Source organism: Bos taurus, chromosome 23, assembly GCF_002263795.3.
Source record: "Bos taurus isolate L1 Dominette 01449 registration number 42190680 breed Hereford chromosome 23, ARS-UCD2.0, whole genome shotgun sequence".
NCBI classification, from domain to species: Eukaryota; Metazoa; Chordata; class Mammalia; order Artiodactyla; family Bovidae; genus Bos; species Bos taurus.
The window spans coordinates 9,298,715-9,322,644 of NC_037350.1; the positions used below are offsets into that span (position 1 = coordinate 9,298,715).

The 23,930-nt window shown below is 49.2% G+C and overlaps 1 protein-coding gene across 5 annotated transcripts in view; it reads left to right on the top strand.

Annotated features, from left to right (window-relative positions):
* Positions 1–5,562: 5,562 nt before the first annotated feature.
* The window catches only part of PPARD (peroxisome proliferator activated receptor delta), an 85,654-nt gene continuing 67,286 nt past the window's right edge, over positions 5,563–23,930 (top strand). For 3 of the 5 annotated variants that reach the window (XM_059880228.1, XM_059880230.1, XM_024983411.2), the window contains exons 1-2: positions 5,563–5,653; positions 9,215–9,299. Coding sequence is in view for 1 of the 5 variants with exons in the window: in XM_024983407.2 (XP_024839175.1) it covers positions 5,570–5,653 (84 nt within the window). In the remaining 4 variants the exon portion in view is untranslated. 5 annotated transcript variants of the gene reach the window in all.

Sequence of the window (23,930 nt, forward strand, 5' to 3'; positions counted from 1 at the left end):
TGGCTAGGAAAGTCCACTCTGCCACTTACCAACTGGGCGACTTTGGTCAAGTTATTCACTTCCCTGTGCTTCGGTTCCCATGTTGATAAAATAGGGAAAATAATAGGGCTTCCCTTATAGGGTTGTTCTGAGGATTAAGTGTTTGGCACATGAGAAAGCACCACTGTTGATATTGCCCAGAAGTGTTTATTGAACATATATTCTGTGTCTGGAAATTTCTCAGGTTATTTGTCATGGCAACCCTGAGAGATGGATATTATTATTCTCTTTTTTATGTATGGGGAAATTGAGGCTCAGAGAGGTCAGGTAACTTGCCTAAACCTTTCAGACTTGCTTCCTTCCCATATTGCCTGATTACCTACCTTACTACCTAAGACAGAGATCTGGGAGTCTAGGATAACTTGCTTCCTCCCTGACACCCCCTTATGAAAAATCCGTCATCAAATCCAGTCAATTCTCTCTCCTTCATGGTTTCATATTTATCTCTCCATCTCTAACCCCATGGTTATTGCCATGGCTAAGGCCTTCATATCCTCCACCTGGGATTGAATCTGGGCCCTTGGCAGTAAGCGTGCAGAGTCCTAACCACTGCACTACTAGGGAATTCCCTAAGGTTAGATTTTTAATGGGAAAGTGGAATGGAAATACAAGTATAAGGAGAAAAGGAGACAATGTAAAATTTTTGATTGCTGAAGAAGAGCTTGTTCATGTATATTTTTTTTTACTGTCTTGACCATTTAAAGAAATTGAAGTACTGTTAATTTACAGTGTTGTGTTAATTTCAGGTGTACAGCAAAGTGGCTCAGATATATTTTATATATATATATATTTTTCAGATTCTTTTACATTATAGGTTAAGATATTGAAAATAGTTCCCTGTGTTGTACCGTAGGTCCTTGTTGTTTATCTGTTGATTCACTATGGGATTTGAGTCTTATTCAACACATTTAAAAGGGTAATATAGTAGTTTTATGGGCACACCAGGTGGCACAGTGGTAAAGAACCCGCCTGCCAATGCAGGAGACACAAGAGACACTTGTTTGATCCTTGGGTTGGGAAGATCCCCTGGAGTAGGAAATGGAAACCCACTCCAATATTCTTGAAAATTCCATGGATAGAAGAACCTGGTAGACTGCAGTCCATGGGGCGACAGAGTCAGACACAACTAAGTACATACGCCCGCCATAGTAGTTTTATAATAAGATGTTAATGTTTATAAACTAGTAGAAATTACATCCAGAGAAGGCAATGGCACCCCACTCCAGTACTGCTGCCTGGAAAATCCCATGGACGGAGATGCCTAGTAGGCTGCAGTCCATGGGGTTGCTAAGAGTCAGACATGACTGAGCGACTTCACTTTCACTTTTCACTTTCATGCATTGGAGAAGGAAATGGCAAGCCACTCCAGTATTCTTGCCTGGAGAATCCCAGGGACAGGGGAGCCTGGTGGGCTGCAGTCCATGGGGTCACACAGAGTCGGACACGACTGAAGTGACTTAGCAGCAGCAGCAGCAGCAGAAATTACATCCATACTCTGCAACTGTTTGAAACCAATATGAAAAACATTAGATGTCACCTTAAGAATGTGCAAGGAGCTGCATTAGTTCTTATATATTCTTTTAGGGGTAGAGGGGCAAAAATTTTGAAGACTACTAACTACAAAAGACTGTGACTAGAAAGATAGAACGGGAACTGATTAAACATTCTTGGAAGCCAGGTAGTGTTTAGACTTGAGGTGGCAGGACAATCTCTAAACCTCGGTCTCCTCACCTGTAACCGGAGTCCATTCCCAGCTTTTGACCATTCTATGACGGGACACGGGAGGTGTTGCTGGTTGTGGCGAGGCAGGGAAAAGAAAACCACCCTGAACTGGGACTGGCATGAGAAGCTGACAGTCCTGAGGGACATTTTTAGGAGCAGGAGAAGATATTTTGCTGTCTTTTGATTGCAGGGTTAGAAAAGAATGCCCTTGACCTTACCAATATCCTGGACGAAGGAGAATGTATCCAATCTCTGATGCCTTCAAAGATACCTATAAACTTGAGGCCATGTGCAAAGTGCTCATTGCTGCCCCAGGTCACCACTCTGAGGGTTGGGGAGGTCGGGCAATGGACTGGAAGGGCTGGAATGTAACAGGCTTTTTGCAAACTGTTGTCAGGATACATAAAGTGCCTATTTCTCAAGCCCAGTGTCACTCCGGGCCAAAGAGGCACCAGCTCAGTGATGCCTCTCTGGCCCCTGCTGTAGCTGAGGACAGAGAAGGGCTGAGGAGGCCGATTTCAGGAGGCCAAGGAGGACTCCATCTGCTGGCTGGATCTTGAAATGGCTGTGGAGGCAACCGGATCCAAAAATTCAAAGCAGGTCTAGCCTTATTCCACACCGTAAGTTACCATTCCGTTACACTGTAATTGGGCATCACAGCAGGTTTTGGTAGCTGAGCTCTCTGGCTGGTCTGAAAAGGCTTGGCAGGAACCAAATATTCCCATTGTGAGCTATGCCTGTGGGCAAATCTAGTCAAAATGAAGATCTGGGGAAGCTGTATTGGTCTGTTTTGGACTCAGGCAACAGAAGCTAACTGATTTAGGTGAATATATATATATACACACACACATACTTTTAGTATAAAAATGAAGTGAGGTTTAAAATGTACTATCAAAAAAAAAAAAAAATGTACTATCTTTGGGACTTCCCTGGTGGTCCAGTGGTTGGGACTCCATGTTTTCAATGTCGGGGATACTGGTTCGATCCCTGATAGGGGAACCAGGATCCCACATGACTTGTGGCAAGGTTAAAAAAAAAAAAAAAAGGAATAAAAAATGTACTATCTTAACAGTGTTCCCAGAATTTCTTTTAGAGAAGGAGCTGTCTTTAGGGGAAATGAGTCTTTTAAAGGAAGGAAGTGAGATCTTCAGGGCATGAATGTTGGCAAGAACCCTAGCAATGAAGAGATGCGCCTAGAAAGCCAGAGGGATTTGTTTTTTTCTCTGGACACAGTTGGGCAGAAGGGAGAATGGTGGGGCAGGGAGGAGAGGTAGTAATTTGGGAAAAAGCCAGGCCCTAAGGGGAAAAACGCCAATCAGAAAACATCAACTTTGCGAAGAATGTCAGCTGTGTGAGTTTAAACTATTTGCAATGCATCATGTGATCCTGCCCCAGGGCCCGGAGCATCATACCATCTATACCCATGAATGTTTTGTGTGGGAAGAGGTTTGGGCAGTCCTCAGGAGGGGCTGAGTTTCGTCTCTACATTTCTGAACTGTGACTGCAACAGCCTCGCAGAAGCTGAAGCCTGGAGGCAGAGAGATTTATGAGAATATAAATCCCCCAGAAATTTGCAGAAATCTTAGGGAAGGCTTTGACTTCCACAACCCATTCTTCCTTCCATCTCAAAGGCAAGGAGGTTGACGTCTGAATTACAAAAGTATTGCACATTCATTTCACAAAGTGGGGGGTGAGGTCGGGAAAGAGAGAAGCAGAGAGAAAAAAATCACTCAGTTCTATTAACCAGATATCTGAGGGTGTATCCTGGGGAGTATATGAGAGAGCGGAGTGTAATCTTTATTTTAAAGATGATGGAGAGGAGATAATATACCTACAGAGTTTGTTCAACTCCAGATGACAAATCCAATCTCTTTCATAAGATTGCCTTCCAGGGACTTCCCAGGTGGTCCAGTGGTCAAGAATCCATCTGCCTGGAGAATGGATACATGTATATGTATGGCTGAGTCCCTTCATTGTTCACCTGAAACTATCACAATATTGTTAATCGGCTATACCCCAACACAAAATGTTTTTGGTGTTAAAATACAAATAAAATTAAAAAAAAAAAAAAAGAATCTCCCTGCTAATGCAGGGGACATGGGTTCCATCCCTGATCTGGAATGATTTCACCTGCTTCAGGGCAACCGAGCCCATGCACCACAACTACTGAGACCATAGGCCACAATTGCTGAAGCCTGTGCCCCTAGAGTCCCTGCTGCACAAGAAAAGACATTGCAATGAGAAGCCTGGCTACCACAACTAAAAGGAACTAGAGAAAGCCCGCATGCATAAATGAAGACTCAGAGAAGCCGATAAATATTTATTTATTTTTTAAAGACTGCATCCCAGCTGCTAGGTACTTTACAAAAAAACAACAAACTAACAACAATCATTTATGGCTGCACTGGATCTTTAGTTGCTGCATGCAGGATATAGTTCCCAGAGCAGGAATCAAATCCAGCCCATCTACATTGGGAGAGCAGAGTCTTAGCCACTGGACCACCAGGGACGTCCCTGCTAAGTACCTTTTTATGGTATATCTGAAGGTTGGGATGACAAGTCCCTTCCAGGTCCTAAAGACCTGGATTAAAAAGGGACAACAGAATTTTCTACAACAGAAGGAAGGATGTTCCCCATTTACAGGGCAAGTATATTAGATGAATAGGAAGATAAGTAAGAAATCCAGAACCACAAATTTCTAGTTGTGGTGGTTTAGTCGCTCAGTCGTGTCCGACTCTGCAACACCACGGACTGTAGTTCGGCAGGCTCCTATGTCCATGGGATTTCCCAGGCAAGAATACTAGAGTGGGTTGCCATTTCCTTCTCTAGGGGAATCTTCCCCACCCAGGCATCAAATCTGGGTCTCCGCATTGCACCCGGATTCTTTACCGACTGAATCACCAGGGAAGTCCAAATTTCTAGTTACAGAAGCCTCTTAAAGGCCGAAGAATTGATTCTTTTGAACTGTGGTGTTGGAGACGACTCTTGAGAGTCCCTTGGACTGCAAGGAGATCCAACCAGTCCATCCTAAGGGAAATCAGTCCTGAATATTCATTGGAAGGACTGATGCTGAAGCTGAAACTCCAATACTTTGGCCACCTGATGGAAATAACTGACTCATTGGAAAAGATCCTGATGCTGGGAAAGATTGAAGGAGGGAGGAGAAAGGGACGACAGAGGATGAGATGGTTGGATGGCATCACCGACTCGATGGACATGAGTTTCAGTACGCTCCGGGTATTGGCGATGAACAGGGAAGCCTGGCTTGCTGCAGTCCATGGGGTCGCAAAGAGTCGGACACGACTGAGCGACCGAACTGAACGAACTGAACTTGAAGGACAAAGCCCTTTTGTGAAAATCAGAGGGAGCATAGTCTTCTTCAGCGGAATATCCAGGTTCCAGCCTCCGTATTGCCTCTCACTGCAAGTCACACACCTTCTCTGGGGCTGTTTCTTCCCTGGAAGGATAAGGAGACTGACTGTGCTAAAATAATTGCTACGTTCCCTTCCAAGTTCCAGTCCTCTTCTGTGATATCTGCCAGACGTGTCTTACTGGTCCTGGAGCTTCCGCCCCGGCTCCTCCCTGGGCACCAGAGGGCGCTGCAGGTGGGCCCGGCGCAGCGTGCGGTGGGCGGAGCGGCAGGGTCAGGGGGCGGATCCCAGATGTGCGGTGATTGGCCGCGGTCGAAGCGGAAGGGGGCGTGGAAAAAGGGGGCGTGGACGAGCGGCCCGGTGACGTCGCTCTGGCGGGGGCGGGGCCGGGCCGCGCAGCGTGTGACGCCGCGGCAGCCGCGCGGAGCCGGGGATTAATGGGAAAAGTTTTGGCAGGAGCCGGAGGCGCCTGCGGAGCCTGCGGAACGGCGGCGACGGCGGCGCTGGGGCAGCCGAGACAGGTCAGTCCGGGTCCTGGGAAGTGGGTCGGCGGAGGCGGGAGAGCCGCGGGCCCGGGCTGAGGCGAGCAGCGAGGCTGGTGCGCGAGGCCCTGCGGGGAGTGGAGTGAGGGGCGAGAGGCGCAGGGGGTCCGCCGACCCGGCGGCCGTCGCTTCCCGTCACTCGGGCCCGGGCGGGCCGCGGCTGTCCGTGGCTCTCCGGGCACGCCGCCCCGCTGCCGTTGCGCCCCCAGCCTTTGGACGCCCGTCGCTTTTCGAGCCCTAACCGTGGGCCTCCTCCCCTCGACCCCCAGACTTCTGCGGCCCCTTCTGGGCCTCGTGTCTTCGCCTCTTCCCACTTCTGTGTTCTGAGAGCCGGCGTCTCAGGCTCTGGGTCCCCTCCCACCCTTGCCTCTCATCTCTTCCTCCATCCCTTCTTTGGTGTCCCCAAAGCCTTGACCCTCTCTGCCCAGGGTCTCCTTGGAGAGCTTCTGCGCCCACCCCCGCCTCATCATCCTTGTCTTCGTCCTCCTATCCTTGCCCTCCCAGTCTTTGCTCTCTTTCCCCATCCCCGTCTTCTCTTTCCTCCAATTGCCTGCCCTCCACCCCCACCCCCACCCCCGTCACTATTACTCCTCCCCCACAGCTTTCTCACCTTGTTACTTGGCTTTTTCAGCCCATGCCTTCAATCCCTGTCTACCTAAGCCTTTCCTACCCTGGTTCCCCGCAGAAGCCCTGTTTTTTTTGCCCCACTCTCAGGATTTCTTTCTAGTCAGCCCTGTCTCTTGCATTCCTGTCATCCACCTCCCTTTCCCTCCCAGTTCCTTGCCTCTGCTTCTGGGAGAAGCATTAAGCTCCAGACACTACTTTGTTTTCCCATGACCCACAGATGAGATCCACGTGGGGTAGGCTGTGCAGCCCCTTGATTGAAGTAAGGCTCTGAATGTCTGAGGTGAATATAACGTGTGTCTGTGTGGGAGAATTTACTAGGGTGTTGCGTCAGGGATAATGTCCAGTTTATAGAACATTCTCCCAGTCTCAGCTGAGTACTTCCCCTTTATGGGTTTGTTGACTTCCAGGAACCCTTGAGGAGAGACCAGCCGCTGAATTGGGTGTGTGCCAGGGGCAGTTGGAGGCCTTGTCCAACTCTTTTCCCCTTCCAGGAAACAGGGCTTTGTGGCTTTACACTCTGGACATATTATACACATTTAAACCATGATACCCCAGCCTGTCTCTGCCCTTCCTCCCGCCCTCCACCCTATGCCCATCCCAGAGAGCTAAGAGAAGTCTCCAGAGAATGCCTGTGGACCTCAACCTGTTTCCTCTGTACTGGCTCCAGAACATTTTTTTCCTGTTCAAGTTTTGAAACAGATTGCCAGCCTGATAGCCCTGGGGCCGGCAGCTATCTATCCCGTTTGTTATTGGTGGCTCAAACCACCTGCTGCTTTTTCCCTCATGCATCTCTTAACCCACTGAGTGTGTTCTGGGCTTCTGATGTCAAATCACTGAGCAGGTTCTCCTGAAGGTTTTTCTCCCTCTGTTTCCCTTGGGAGCTTCGTTTCCTGTGGCTCTAAGAGGGAGGCTGACACTGAGGCTCTGTTCCCCTTGCCCAGGCGTAGCTGAGGCTATCAGGTCATATCTGCCGGAGCAGTCTGTGGGTCTGCATTAGGAAGACAGTGCCAGGAGCTTGCCTTGCTTCCAGTCACAGGCATCGTCTTCTCTGGGGCTGGAGAACCCACCATGTTCGTGGTGCATCTGGATGTTTAAACTTCTTGCCAAGGTGAAAGTTCGTCACAAATGTGTTAGTTCAGTTTGAGCTCCTTTCTTTGGTGTTAGTCCTCTCAGGGACTCAGGAGATGTTGAGGAAATAACATATCCTCTGTCTCTGTCCAGTCTGATCTTGAAGGATTCTGAAAGCGTGACCCACTCGCAGGTTCAAAAATGAAAGCCTGTTGTTTCACCTGGCTCTGGGTTTCTGGGTCTCCTCTTTTGAGGATCGTGCTCTCTGCCTTTGAGCCAGAATTGAACACAGAATTGGCAGCCTTCAGGAGCTGTGGTGGAGAGCCAACTGAATCGGCCAGACCAAACTTTAAAGTTTTGGAGCCCTCCTGTGCACAGACCCTTTTCTGTGAGAGTGAATAGGGCTGTGGAAGGCTGAGCCAGTCCCCTTTCCCAAGCAGCACTAGGGGAAGGATTTGGGCAGACAGGACCAAAAGGGATCCCTTGTTCCTATAGGAAACGTCCCTCTGGTGAATCCTTCTGATGAAGCTGGGGTTGTGTGTTTGGTGGTCCTTTTGTCCAGCATCTGGCTCCCCAGGAGTTTATCCAACTCTTTTGAGCTGTTTGCTGCTGCTCTGGCTGCTTACCCACTGGTAGCACTCTCCACTGAGGTGGCCAGTAAGAAGGGCCCAAGAGGAAGTCAGGCCCAGTCCTTGGGGAGCAGCTTGGGCACCAGCAGCTCCGGCCAGATAGCTTCTTGCAGTTTGTTCACCCCATCGTCTTCTGCGTAGGTAGTCGTCATTATCCACGACCAAGTGCCCATTCGGTGATTTTTGCAGAGCTCGGCAGACAGGCCCCTGACATTATCCCACAGATGGGGTAGCCCAGCAGCTCCTTAGTTCAGTGACCCGCTCTTTTGTTCGGCTGCCTTTCTCCTCACCTCTCCACTTCTGCTTTCCTCCTCCAAGTACTCAGGAAGAGTTGCCCCCCACTCAGCCTTCCAGTCCTACCTGTGGTCCCTCAGAGCCCGCTCCCCAGGGCCCGGTGAGAGGACAGCCAGTGTTGGGCCCTGGCCTGGGAAGCTCGTAGGCCTCTTTTTTTGGACAGAATGCCACTGTCCTGGCTGTTGTGCAAGCTGTCCCCAGGGCCTGCAGCTCCCGGCGTGTCCTGGGATGGTGCAGCTTCTCTCAGGAGGGCCTGGCCCTTTGGCTGCTAAAGGCTTCAGCTGTCTTCTGTCACTGAGGCCCACCTCCTAGGGTGCTGCCTGCAGGCTGGGAAGCCAAACTACAGGGCCTTCCTCTGTGCCTTTGGATCCAGAGGGAGGAGCCACTCGCAGCAGCTGAGTTCGGTGATGTCAGGAGAGCTGGGCACACGCTTGAGCCTGGCAGGGAGAAGACGGCCTCTCGCATCAGGTTTCAGATACCGGGTCTTCTTCCGTGGCACATGGCCCTTGGCCTTCATGGCTCAGAGGCTGGTGATGAGGGTGTGACTCGAGTGCTGTCTCCACTGGGCTCTGGTCAAGGAATCAAGTATGACTCAGGCCATCTCCGTTTATGAGCTGCCACCCATGGGGAGTGTTGGACTCCGGCTTCTCCCTCACCTCACCAGCTCCTCCCACCCACCTGGTAGAAGCAGCAAAGCCGGTGTCTGCTGACTTGGAAATGAGCAGATGACTTCCAGGATTGGGAAATATTTGCTGACTCAGGTTCAGAATCACAACATCTCAGGGTATGTGTCAGTGACAGAGAAGGAGCCATCCTGGGAGCACCCTCTGAGCCCTCGTGTTTCATTATAATGTATCAGAGCTGTTTTTCTGACCCCCGGTGCCTCTCAGCTAAAGATGTGCGGTTTCTTTCACTCCTGCAGCCTTGTGTGGTGTTTTGGGGTATGCACATGGTACTCACGCAGTGGCTTCTGTTCACCGACAGATGAGGACAGATGCACCAAAGAGGTAATCCTGTCTTTCTTACCTCGGGGCCTCTGACAACTGATGGATGTGATTTCTCTAGCGCGGGGTCCCAGATCCCAGGCGCCTGTCACTGCATCTGGTAGTGACAGTAATTAATTAAATAATTATTGAATCTGTGGCTTAAACATGGTTTTTTTGAGGAGCATTAAGCTTTTCACCTTTACACTCACTGAAACATAAACTCCACAAGGGCGGGGTCTTATTTTATTTCCTGTTGTGTCTAGGACAGTGTCTGGTACAGAGGAAATGCTAAATAAATATTGAATGAATAAAGGTACGGACTTTCTTCTCTGTCCATACGGGTGCCAGGCCACAATGATGGTGTGCACTTTTCTCTTCCATTTATGCAACAAACATTTTTGAGTGCCTGCTGTGCGCCACGTGTATTACTAGGCACTTGGAAAATGATGATGGTAAGAAATTAGATTCTGTCCCTGTTCATGGGTCTGTAGTTTGCTGGCATGTATGTGGGAGCTGGGCGTGATACGTAGAATTGTTTCTAGCATCTCTGCTGGGATATCAGGTCCTCAGGAGAGTCAGAACAATGCTCCGCACTTCCCATTGCTGTTTCCCTATTTGGCTCTCAGGATGCCTGGCAGGTTTTGTAAACTCTCAGAAGGGGAGCGCCATGGAATTCGACGTTCATTGTCCCAACTATCTGGGAAGCCTGGCCGTGGTGGGGTCTCTGCTGGGGGCCAGGGGAAATGTGGGGCTCCTGTTTGATTTGTTTTAATCTCTGAAGCTCAGTAGTTTTAATAGCTGTTTATGGGTTTCACTTCCCTTTCTCTGCCTCTAACACCCCGTGGGTTTTCCTGTTGCCAAACAGGGTGCTGAGCTCATGAGTCTGACAGTCTGTGGGGGTCAGGCTGTTTGTGGATCTTGCAGGAAGGTCTCAGGCAAGGGCCCCTCCTATTAATCCCATACCAAGTCTTTTTCTTTGAAGGAAATGTGAGTGTGGAAGGAGGAAGATCTGGGAGGACTTCTGAGGTTCTCTAAGAGAAGGCAGAGAGGGAAGTTCCCCAGAGTCAGGGAGAACTGCTGCGTTGACTTGATTTGCTTGGTCATTTGTTTGGGCAGGAGCTCGCCACAGTGGCAGCTGTTGTCCATGTCCAGGGTCAGTTGTCCTGTTCATCTCTTAACTTTGAGCTCCCGCCCCCAGCCGGAAGTTTTCTTTCTTTAGTTTCCACTGGCAAAGATGAGGCTGTAGCTTTATTGGATTTTTCAGTGTTAATCTCAAAAAACTGGTGTTGTCATCTTAGTCTTTCCCACCTAAGGCACTTTTTTGGGGCCAGATGCTGTGACAGATGATTTCAGACCTGGTCCATGGCTGTCCTCACGGCCTGGACATATGCATAAAAACATTTTTTGAACACTGAGAGCCAGTGAGTACTAAAAACATGTGCCGTACAAGGACACTCATTGATAGGAGCGAGTCATCCGTGAGGGTTGGCTTTGTCCTTAAAGAAACTGGGTGTCAGATTGGCCACCTTGAAAGGAAGCTGGTTTATTCTGAAGTCAACTTCATGCTCTTAAAAATTGTTAAGGATGTCATGAACTTTTGTTTACTGTATTGGAAATTAAAACCAAGGCAGTTTTTAAAATTACTAATTTATGAATTCATTTAATATAATAATACAACCATTACATTTATCACAAATGACATTTTAAATGAAAAATAACTATTTTCCAAAACAAAAATGTTGAGGGACATTGTTTTACATTTTTGCTAATGTCTGGTTTAATAGAAAAGAGCTGGATTCTCACAGCTATTTCTGTGTTCAGTCTCTTGAAGTACAGTCTCAGTTGAAGAATATGAAGAAAATCTGACCTCATACAGATAAGTAATTGAGAAGGAGAAGGGTATTTTAATAGCTCTTGCAGATAATTATGGATATTATTCTTTAATACTGTACCAACACCGGACAAATGGTAGTTTCTTAAAGGTTAGTTGGAATGTGGAGTCTGAAACCTTATCAACAAACTTCTCATATTTTGTGACATTTATAATCCATTGGCCCATCTTGCACTTCGAATGGATCTTTTATTTTGGTCTTTGGAAAATATTGGTTCACTGATTTATATATATTTTCTAAGTGTTGACATATTTCATTTTATGACATCAGTAAATCGTATTCAGACCACTGTTTTTATCCTTCAAGTATTAGGAAGCTGTGAAGCTCACAATGGTGGATACAAGCTTTCTATAATTTGGATTTTTTCTTGAAAGCTAGATTTGTTATTGTTGGTAACATACTGTCAGTTTCTTTTCTTGAAGTGATAGCTCACTTCATTTTCAAGAAAAAGTTTGTTAAACACCCAGTCTAAATAATCATAATTTATTTGGCTGTTATTCTTTTGTTTGAAGTAAAAATGGTACTTTATGAAGGAAAAAAAAAAGTGGCTAGTTTAGCTTGCAACTCAAACAATTGCACAGTTGCACAATTGCTTTTCTTTGGAACAGTCTTGGAACTCCTGATTTATTACAAAGGACATTTAAAAGACATGTACTTGGGACGTTCCTGTTCCTCATGGTCCAGTGGTTAAGACTCCTCCCTTCCACTGCAGGGGGCACAGGTTCAATCCCTGGTTGGGTAACTAAGGCCGTGCATGCCTCGTGGCACAGCCTAAAAAAAGACATGCACTCAAGGGGCATGATTTAATAAAGTTAGTTTTTTATTGGTTCATCTAGGACATTCTTAAGTGAAATTGGCATGTTATTATTTTTCATGATTCTGTGGGTTGACTGGGCTCAGCTGGGTAATTCTAACTTGGGGTCTCTCATGTTGCTGGAGTCAAGTGGAGACCAAGGCAGGAGTCATCTGAACACCCAGCGGGTTGGATGTCCACACTGGCTCACTCACTGGCTCACTCACATGGCACTTGATGCTCGGTTTTGACTAGGGTACCTGCACGGGGCCTCTCCATGTGCCCTGTGCCTCTCACAGTATGGGAGCTGTTCTGAGCAGAAATATACAAAGACTGAGTGTACTGAGAGATACAGGCAAGGTTTCTTAGGGCCTCACCTTGGAAGTCATACAGTGTCACTTTGTGTCTTCTTGGTCATGGGACCGGTTCAGATTCAGGAGAGGGCTGCACAGGGGTATGAGCAGCAGGACTCGTGGTTCATTGGGAGGGAGAGAGGCCTCCATGCAGGCCAGGCAGTGCTTTTTATTAGCATTCCTTCTGTGAGGTAACCTGGCCTGTAAATGAATACTCAGAGGAGAAAAGTGTGTTTTCTCACAATTTACATTTCTGGAAACCACTGTTAGGAAACTTCTAGTAGCTTTATAGATGCCATTGAATACCAGGTGAGGAAATCTGCACTCTATGTTCTTTGGGCAATGGGTGACTGCTGATGGTTTTAGAGCAAGGAGTCATTATGTTAATATTGCACAAAGGTTGACTAAATGGAGATAGAATGAAGGTAGAGAGATTAGGTAGGAGATTACTACAGTTGTCTTAAGTATGAGGAAATTCTTCCTCATGTATAATCTGAGTTCCTCTGGTTGCTGTTGAAATTAATTGATGCTGAGCTGCCAGCCACAGAGATTAAGTACACAGAGCCTGGGTGGAGTAACGCACACACACAGATACACAGGTGTTGTTTAGGGGTGCTGATACACCAGAGAGGTTAAAGGGCTCACGAAAGTTAGAAGGCAACTGAATTTAGGTTTTATTGGCAAGACACATTAAAAAGTCCATAATTTATCAAATAAGAAGCAGGAAAGATAAAGCTTCATGTGACACCATTGACAGTTTCAGTATCACCAACCAAGAGGAAGTGAGGAAAAGAGTGAGAAGAAGGGGACAGATGAAAGGATGGGAGGGAGAGGGATGAAGACGGGGAAGGAAGAGGGTTGAGGGGGGAAACAGCAAACAGAGGGACGGAGGACGAGGCTGGAGGAACGGCTTGAGACCCAGCTAAGACTGCTCTCACGGGTCTCCAGCCTTAGGGCAGGGGCTGGCTGCTCCCGCAGTTCCCGGGGCCCTGGCTGCCGTTAGGCACCTCATGCCCTTGACCTGTCTCTGTGGCTCTTTGCTGTCTGAGAAGACGCCCAGGGAAGTGCTGGAGCGGCATTAGTGTCGGGCAGAGCTGGATGTGACTCTTAGCGCTCAGGGTGTGGGGTTGTGACTTGGAGACTGAGGAGCCTCCGTAAGTGCTGGTTTCTCCAAGCCAGGCTCCAGGGCCCTGAGCTCAGGAGGAAGTGGTTTCTTGCACCAGGCCCCTCCCCCATTGACAGGAGTCTTCATCTGCTCCTCAGGAGTTCCTGGAGTTCCGGGCAGTATGTTGCTCTTCTTTTTCTTTCACGTGCCATCTGCAAAGCCTGACTTCTCCCAGGCCTTGGTGTCGTCTCAGCAGCTCTGAGACGGGAAGGAAGCTCCCCTTCCCCAATTATCTACAGCTCACAGCAATACAGCTTTGAAAGATTTCCCGCATGGGACGGATCCTGAAGGGAGAGTCTCCCAGGTATTATGGGAAAATGACCTCATGTTTAAGTTCATTTCTTTATTATTGTATTGTTAGAGACCTAAAAACAGATTTTTGTTGCTTTTCTTTGTAACCTGCTATAACTCTTTGGTCCTTATCTTATGACTGCTTTTGGCATTTCCTTCATCCAAGAATTGTGACCTCAGTGGCCCAGAGTTTCTTGGCTACCTCTCTGCTGGAAGCACAAGCCAGCTCTGCCTGCAGCGGGGGCCAGGCAAGCTGCTCTGCGTACACAGCTGTCTGCGGCCCACTCGCCTCCCAGACAGGCCGTCCTTGAACTTGCCAGAACCCAGAGCTCACTGATCATCCCTTTTTCCAAACAAGCAGGCCAGGTGTGCCTTTACTGTTTCCCTTAATCCCATAAAGCATTCCGTGCTTGTGACCGTCACTCTGCTTTCTTCACCTCCACTTCTGTTTTCTCTGGCTTAGGATTTCTCAGCCCCAGCACTGTAGACATTTTCGGCTGGTACCTCTTTGCTGTATGGGCTGTCTGCATATTGTAGGATGTCAGGCATCATCCCTGGCTTCTACCCACCAGAGGCCAGTTTTACCCCCCCAACCTTGGTGAAAACCTAAAATGTCTCCAGACATTGCCACATGTCCCCTTGGGACAAAGTCACCCCTGGTTAAGAACCATTCCTCTGTCATTTCCCTACTAAATATTTTTAGCCAGCTGGATCCACTGGTGACCCAGTGGATCAATAAAACCCACGAGATAAGCATATCATTCTTACAGTGGAAATTGACCATCCTCAGTCACCTCCCTGAGCCCTTGAAGGCTTTGAGGGGAATGAGCAGCACATTCCAACCAAGAGCCGTGTGGTGGTACACGGCAGAGGGACCGTGTCCCAGGTGTAAAGCCGTATCCTGAAGCGGCTGTGTTTATCTTGCTTTGCTTCTCTGTGTCTTTTGATGTCTGGGCAGAAGCCACCTTGCTGTAACTCTCAGAGGTGCCGTGTGGAGCAGAGTGGGTAACATGCAGCATTTGGACTGTAGTTAACCTGGCCCTTCCTGGCATCAGATAGCACCAGCTGATCTGGAACTTCTCTCTAGACTCAGATGAGTTCTCATAGCCCTCCTCCCAAGGCAGGTCTCATGGGAGAAAACTTACCTACCATCCCAATCTCGAGCTTGTTCATCTGGCCAGATCATTTCTTTGTAGCTTCCCCTCCTGACTTTCCTGGTGGCTCAGACAGTAAAGCCTCTGCCTACAATATAGAAGACCCGGGTTCAATCCCTGAGTAGGGAAGATTTCCTGGAGAAGGAAATGGCAACCCACTCCAGTATCCTTGCCTGGAGAATCCCATGGACAGAGGAACCTGGTAGGCTACAGTCCATGAGGTCACAAAGAGACCGACACGACTGAGCGACTTCACTTCTTCTTTTTCCCCTCCTGTAAAGGCTTTTGGGATAGTCCAGAGACCCTTGACCCTCAGCATATGCATCCTGAGATGGACTTCTGCATGGTCCTCCGGGGACTTCAGGTTGGAGAAGAGAAAACTACCCTTCCCTTCTAAGAAGGCCCTTCAAAGGCCAAAGTGCTCAGTTGCCTGAAAATAACTCCCCACCCCCCTAATTAATAGTATCCAGTTAGAGCAAAAGAAGGACCCTGATCTAGGACCTTGCCAAGATTCCAGACCTGACTCTTCTTTGCTACAGACCATTGGTCTGCTGCTGCTGCTGATGCTGCTAATTTGCGTCAGTCGTGTCCGACTCTGTGCAATCCCATAGATGGCAGCTCACCAGGCTCCCCCGTCTCTAGGATTCTCCAGGCAAGAACACTGGAGTGGGTTGCCGTTTCCTTCTCCAGTGCATGAAAGTGAAAAGTGAAAGTGAAGTTGCTCAGTCGTGTCCGACTCTTAGCGACCCCATGGACTGCAGCCCACCAGGCTCCTCCGTCCATGGGATTTTCCAGGCAAGAGTACTGGAGTGGGGTGCCATTGCCTTCTCCAGACCTTTGGTCTGAATTTCTTCCAAATTCTTGGCACCTGCCTTCCGTGGTGGTGGACTGAGTAATGGCCCCCAGAGATATTCAGGCCATAAGCCCTGGGCCCTGTGGGCATTGCCTTATATAGCAAAATGGATTTTTCAGGTAAGGATTTTGAGATGGGGCGATTATCCTGGCTTACCTCCATTCCAGGTAATAAAGAACCCGCTTGCCAATGCAGCAGATGTAAGATATGCTGGTTCAATCCCTGGGTCAGGAAGACCCCCTGGAGAAGGAAATGGCAACCCACTCCAGTATTCCTGCCTGGAGAATCCCATGGACAGAGGAGTATGGTGGCCTACCATCCATAGGGGCGCAGAGAGTCGGACACGACTGAGCAACTGCGCGCACAGCACGCACACCCTGGCTTACCCTGGTGGGCCTGAGTGCAACCACAGTGTCCTTAGAAGAGGGAGGCAAAGGGAAAAGGCGTGTGACTGCCGCAGCAGGATGCTCTGCTGCTGGCTCGAGGATGGAGGAGAGGCCAAAGAATGCTCGGAATGCAGCTGTGTAAGCTAGAAAAGGCCAGGAAACAAGTGCTCCCCTAGAACCTCTGGAGGAAGTGCGGCCCGCCAGTACCTTGATTTTGCTCCAGTGAAACTAATTTTGGTTTTTTGACCTTCAGAATCCTAAGAGAATAAATGTGTTGTTTTAAGCCACTGAGTTTGTGGTGATTTGTTACAGTGGCAGCAGGAAACTGCTACAGGGCTTATCCATCTCCAAGCACAGGTAGTGACTTGGCTGACCCTTGTTCTTAGTCTGAGGCAGTTGTAGAGCATCCATTTTATGGCACTTGGAGATTCTAGGTCCAGCCTTTTTGCAAACTAATATTTAAAGCAATATGCTGTCTGTAGCTCAGTCGGTAAAGAATCTGCCTGCAGTACAGGAGACCCAGATTCAATCCCTGGGTTGGGAAGATCCCCTGAAGAAGGAACTGGCAACCCAGTCCAGTATCCTTGCCTGGAAAATCTCATGGACAGAGGAGCCTGGTGGGCTGCAGTCTATGGGGTCGCAAAGAGTTGGGCACAACTGAATGACTAACACTTACTTACTTACTTACTATCTGGGGTAACCTTTTGGGGAGTTCTTGGGGGCAAAAGAGAAGGCCTCAGATAGTATGTGCTCCTTGCTTTTTGCACTCACCCCACACCTTCATTCAGTGTTGAGGATCCAGGATTAGTTTAAATCTGACCCTGGTTCCCTCTTCCCTTCTGCTGTTCCTCCCATTCATTCAGTGGGTATTTACTGGCTCCCTCCTAGGTGCCAAGCTCTGTTCCAGGCACTGGGAATGAAGGAGTGAACAAAGCAGATAAACAGATCTCCTGCTCGCCTCGTGGTTGTTGGTGGGGAAGGAGGAGGAGCCAGAATTAAGTAAATAGCATGTCAGATGGTGAGAAATGCTATATCAAAAAATAAAGTAGAAAAGAGGTCATGGCAGTTTGAGATAGAGGGCTTGAGGAAGGCCTCGCCGAGAAGGTAATATTTGAGCCCAAAGAGGAGAGTGAGTCATATGGGGGAAGAGTCTTAGAGGCAGAGGGAAAGGAAGTGCAAAGGCCTTGAGGCAGGAACCTGGCTGGTGTGCTGGAGGAGGAGCCAGGAGGTCTGGTGGCTAGAGCGGTGCAGGAGGAAGAGAGCAGGAGAGGAGGTCAGAGGCACGCCTGGGGCCCGGGCCACGACCCTGAAGTGCCATGAGAATGTCTCCACGTGGGCCCTTCCTCCGTTCCTCCCTCGCCCCCCCGCCCCCCACCTCTCTGCCTCTGTGTCTGTGTCCTCAGCTCCTTTCTGTAGAACACTTGTCACATCACACCAGTGGAGTTGAGTTCAGTTCAGTCGTTCAGTCGTGTCCGACTCTTTGTGACCCCATGAACCGCAGCACGCCAGGCCTCCTTGTCCATCACCAACTCCCGGAGTTCACTCAGACTCACATCCATCGAGTCAGTGATGCCATCCAGCCATCTCATCCTCTGTCGTCCCCTTCTCCTCCTGCCCCCAGTCCCTCCCAGCATCAGAGTCTTTTCCAGTGAGTCAACTCTTCGCATGAGGTGGCCAAAGTACTGGAGTTTCAGCCTTAGCATCATTCCTTCCAAAGAAATCCCAGGGCTGATCTCCTTCAGAATGGACTGGTTAGATCTCCTTGCAGTCCAAGGGACTCTCAAGAGTCTTCTCCAACACCACAGTTCAAAAGCATCAATTCTTTGGTGCTCAGCGTTCTTCACAGTCCAACTCTCACATCCATACATGACCACAGGAAAAACCATAGCCTTGACTAGATGGACCTTTGTTGGCAAAGTAATGTCTCTGCTTTTCAGTATGCTGTCTAGGTTGGTCATAACTTTCCCTCCAAGGAGTAAGCGTCTTTTAATTTCATGGCTGCAGTCAGCATCTGCAGTGATTTTGGAGCCCCCCAAAATAGTCTGACACTGTTTCCCCATCTATTTCCCATGAAGTGGAGTAGCAGCAGGCAAACAGCTTAAAATACTAGAAGAGGGAGAAAGGCGCCTTCCTTTTTCTGAATAATAAAAGCAACTCCTGAGGAAGGCGGTCCGCTGCTCTCACCGGGCAGGTCCAGATGGCCCCTGAGGGTCCTCCCTCCCCTCATCCAGGCCCCGAGGCTGCTGCCCACCCCACTCTGCCACCTTCCTGGTGTGGAGCCCGCCACCTTGCATGCTTTCTTAACAGCCCCGCGCCTCCCGGCTCTCCCCCGCCCAGAGCAGCACGGTGGGTGCCTGGGGGCTCCCGGGGCGGGGGGAATGCGAGCTGGGCCCCTGCCTGTTCACGGCTGTCCCTTGGGCCCCCAGCCTCACAGCCCCAGGTCCCTGTGCCACTGAGTCTCCCTCTCCTGCGAGTGGCCGTGCCAGACCTCAGGACTCTGCCTCCGCTCAGTCCTCCCGGCGCAGCTGGGATTTCGAAGAATCAGATTCCAGAACGTCTAGTATGCCCAGCCTGAAGAGTCACTCTCCCTGGATAGTGACCCAGGACAGTTCTGGTGCTCCGGCAGCTTTCCAAAGTGACATTTTGACAGCTTTGATGTCACTGGGAGGTTGGGTACAGACCGTCTTCACGGATTAAATCCTTCATGCCTACGTCCCTGATTTTAGAGTTAGTCCTAGGTGACTCTGTAGAACCTGTTCTGAGTAATGGCACCATGGGACTTCGCTGGCAGTCCAGTGGTTGAGACTCCACGCTTCCACTGCTGGGAGCGTGGGTTCGATCCTTGGTCAGGGAACTAAGATCCTGCATGTCATGTGGTGCAGCCAAAAAGGATAAAAAAATACATAAATAAATAATGGCACCAAATCAATTGCCATTGAGAAATGAGAAGTCAAATTGACCAATGATAACTTTGCTTTCCCAAGAGAAAATCACTAGGTAAATAAATTCCCAAACTGCAGGCTGCATCCAGTCAAAATTGTATTAATCCAGTCCTGTTTACATGCTGTTACAGCGTGTGATTCCTGTAACTTCTTTTCTGGCTCTTTAACACTCCAGTGTATTTACATCACCTACGTATAGTTTGCCTCCTATAATCCTCGCAGTGGGTCACCTTTTAGAAAAACATTTTGTCTGTTTTTTAGCCCATTCCCTGACCCAGTGGACATACATGCCCCAGGCCTGCCTCTTCCCCGCCCGCCCACCGTGGCTTTGTCCTCTGCACCATAGGACCGTGTGCTGTGGACTCGAGTGTGTGCCCCCGCCCTGGGCACCTCGTGGATAACCAGGGGGTACCTCTCGCGAGCTGCCTTCAGTACTCCTAGGGCTTCTGCCCGCGTGTTGCTTCCTGTCTGCGGACTGCAGCCTGAACTTTGCCTTCCTTTCTGCTTTCTGCTTCCATTGTGAGAAAGAACCAGTCCATCCATCCTATGGATGGATGAGTCAGACACCTTGCTGAGTCACAGGGGAGCAGCCTGCCTTGCATGGTCATGTCAGTCCTGATGGGTGTTCCCAGCCCCATCAAAGGTCTTCCCAGAAGCTGGCTGCTTGCAGGGCCAGTGCCATGTGCAGAAAGGCTCACCGGGCACTTGCTGGATGGACGGGAGACTGGATGGCTGGCCTAAGTGGCCCTCTCCCCACAGAGCGGCGCTGGAGCCAGCCCACCACAGAGCCATCTGGCAAGGCACCTCGGGGAGCAGTCAGAAAGCTGCCATGTTCTCTCTAGGACCCTTTCCCAGTTGTTGCCCCTCCCTCTGGTTGAGGCTCAGTGGAAACATCCGAGATTTCTGGCTTTGGCGGTTTCTCTCAATTGCCTCCTTCTCCCTGCTCCCTCCACGGGGCGTCTAGTAAGGCTCCCTTCTCACACCCCTGGCTTTGCACCTGCTGGGGTATATGATGGTGGGGTGACTGCCTGCAGGCTAGGCTCTGACCCTGACTGTGGCCTCGTCAAGAGCTGGGCTCACCTGTGTCTAAGCCCCTTTCCATCCCCAGCAAACGTCAGTAGATATCTGAGTGGTAGCTGAGTCGAATATGTGTTGAATGCACTGTACTCATCACATTCTGTCACAGTACCTTGTTTCACCCACACCTCCCTGAGAGGTAGAAATCATTGTACCGTTTTACAGATAAGAATGCTAAGGCTCAGACTGGTTAGGAAAGCTGCCCGAAGCGGCACAGCTAATAAGTGGCAGAGCTGAGATTTGAACCCAGGGGATTGAAGCCTGCTTATTTGATCGCCACGCAGCAGGGCCTCCGCTCAGAGTGGTGACTGGCCAAATCCAATTCTTCCACTTCGGAAAGTACCTGCCTGACCAGCCAGACTAATGTTGCCTTAGAGAACACTCCCTGCTTTCAACCACAGCAGAGCCTCTTGTTGGTCACTGAGCAGAAGCAGAGCGTTGGCAGGCTTTGGGGCCCCCCGCAGAGCCTCATTTCAGGTCAGCGGGCAGAGGAGGCCCTGAGAATGACTGTACTTAGTGACTCCCTGGATCTGCCCCAAGGCAGTGAGCAAGCCCCCTAGAATCATAAGAATAACCAGCCAACTGTTGGGCCAGGCATGGAGGGTGGGACGGGCTTGTAGGAGCCGGAAGCAGTCCCTGCTGCAGTGACAAACCCGCCCGCTTTCAGCCGAGTGAAAGAGGAAAAAGAAGAGGGCCCATGTGTGCACACATGGAGAGAACGGAGGAAGGGAAGTTGTCCCTGTTCAGATTCTCCCTCGCTGCGGAAGAGCTCGCTACTCTCACACTGTGGACATGGTGTGTTGGATGAGGTATAGGTATAGGATCAGAGAAGCTGAGCAACTCGCTCAGGTCACACAGCTGACAAATGATAGAGCTGGGGTTGAGCCCTTTGGAGCCCGTGTTCTTCTCAGCTCAGTGACTCTGCCCTCCCTGCTCATGTCCCCTTAGCCTGAGCTTTCTAGGCGTGTACAAATGAGTGCCAGTTTGCATCAGCAGGCTGGGAGCAGAGGCAGAAGGGGACTCGGGGCTCCTGGCACCTGTCTTGCTCAGCAGCACTGGCCCTGCCTGCACCAGGAGAACGTCTCGGGCTCAAAGCAGCAGTGGCATTCCATTTTTTTCCTTTCTTGTACCTTGCCATCCCTGGTTTATTTTGGGAGAGCTATATTTATTTCTGCTCCCACTTCCTCGCTGGAGGCAGGGGTTGGTGTGCAGGGAAGGTGTTGGGAATCAGAGAGACGGACCTGAGGGGCATCTCTTCAGGGGCCCTCTGAGGGGGCCTTCGCTGGACCCTGGGGGCTGGGCCTTGATGGCCGTTCCTCCACCCAGCTGTAGGAGCGGAGGTTCTGGAGAGGGGACTGCTACACTCCTTATTTCTTTGGCTTCTCAGAAGGGAATGGGCTTTCACCTAGAGCAGAGCAGGAAGGAAGTAGCATGTGGCACTCCCTGGCAGCGTCTAAGGATAAGAACTTTGAGGGAATGTGAGGTGCTGGTTAAGAGCCAGACTGCTTGGAACTATATTCTGGCTCAAGTCACCTTATCCCTGGATGGCTTTCCCATCTGTAGCAGGGGGAGGTAACTATAGACCTTACCCCTCAGGGAGGACTTAAGGATTAAAATTGCTTTTAAAATTACATGTTGAGGCACAAAAGAGACATTCATTGAGTGTTTTGTTTCATTGGCCCTACCACATGGCTTACCAGATCTTAGTTTCCTGATCAGGGATTGAACCCAGTCCCTGGCAGTTAAAGCACAGAGTCCTAACCACTGGATCGCCAGGAAGGTCCCACTTGCTGACAGCTGAGTGTTTTATTGTTAGCATATCTCTGCACTGTCGCGTCCAGCACCCTAGGGGATGCCAGTAAACACTGGTTGGACTGAACAGAACTTCAAGACTCTTGGTCTTCCTCTCTGCATCTGAGTGTTGGCTGGAGCAGGTATTGACTCCTGTGGGACCTTGCTGGGTGATGCCTATGGCAGCTGGCTGAGGGTCACCCCCACCCTCCCCGGCCTGGGCCCTGGAGGAGGCAGCCAAGTCAGGTGAGGCATTGTCCAGCCTGAGGATGTCAGGGCCCTGTTTTTCCTTTCATAGTTTTCTGAGGCTCTGGCTTTGGGGTGTGAGCTCTGGCAGGGTTGGGACCTATGTCCCATGGATGCAGTTACTGCTGGCTGGTTCTGTGTGGTTGGGCCTGAAGTTTTAGAGGAGGGACTTGCCACTAGCAAGCTGTTGAACTCTCTAATAACAGTGAAAGACACCTTTGGAAACTTGTATCTGGGGACTTAGGACTTAATCAGATGTAACCAATGTATGTGGGCTTCTCTTGTGGCTCAGTTGGTAAAGAATCTGCCTGCAGTGTGGCTGATCTGGGTTCTATCCCTGGGTTGGGAAGATCCCCTGGAGAAGGGAAAGGCTACCCACTCCAGTATTCTGGTCTGGAGAATTCCATGGACTGTATAGTCAGTGGGGTTGCAAAGAGTTGGACACCACTGAGCAGCTTTCACTTTTGTGCATGTATGTATATGTATGTGCTTAGTCGCTCAGTCGTGTCTGACTCTTTGCGACCCCATGGACTGTAGCCCACCAGGCTCCTCTGTCCATGGGTATTCTCCAGGCAAGAATACTATAGTGGGTTACCATTCTCTCTTCCAGGGGATCTCCCCAACCCAGGGATTGAATCCAGGTCTCCTGCATTGCAGGAGGATTCTTTACCATCTGAGCCACCAGGGAAGCCCATATATATATACATGTTAGTCACTCAGTCGTGTCCAACTCTTTGCGACCCCATGGACTGTAGCCCACCAGGCTCCTCTGTCCATGGGATTCTTCTGGCTGTCCCCACAAACCAAAAGCCAGGATTGTGGGAATTTGGGGAACTTTTTTGGATGTGGGGCTGGCATTCAAGCACAAGAATTTCTCTATATGTGGTTTTTAATTTATTTTAAAATGTTTTAACTATGTAAATAATGATTATTCATTGTAGACAATAGGAAGATACAGATTATTACTGAGGAAAAAAAGTCATACATGCACACACCTGTGGTCAATTAATCTACGACAGAGGAAGCAACACTGTACTGTACGATGGAGAAAAGACAGTTTCTTCAATAAGTGGCGCTGCGAGAACTGGAAGCCACGTGTAAAAAGAGTGAGATTAGAACATTCACTCACATCATATACAAAAATAAACTCAAAATGATTTAAAGACCTAAATGTAAGACCTGAAACCACAAAACTAGAAGAGACCATAGGCAGGATACTCTTTGACATCAATCATACCAGTATTTTTCTGGATCAGTCTCCTAAAATAAAAAGCAAATGATAATAAAAACAAGAATAAACAAATGGGGCCTAATTAAATAGCAAAGGAAATCATCAACAAAACAAAAAGATAACCTACAGAATGGGAGGAAATATTTGCAAATGATGTGACCAACAAGGGTTAATACCCAGACTATATAAAACATACAACTCAATATTAGAAAACAAACAACCCAATCAAAAAATGGGTAGAAGACCTGAATAGACATTTTTCTAAAGAAGACATACAGATGGCTTACAGGCACAAGAAGATGCTCAGCATCACTGATTATTAGAGAAATGCAAATCAAAATAACAATGAGCTATCATGTCAGGCCTATCAGAATGGCTATCCTTAAAAAGTCTACAAATAATAGATGTTGGAGAGGATGTGGAGAAAAGGGAACCTTCCTACACTGTAGGTGGGAGTATCAATTGGCACAGCCACTAT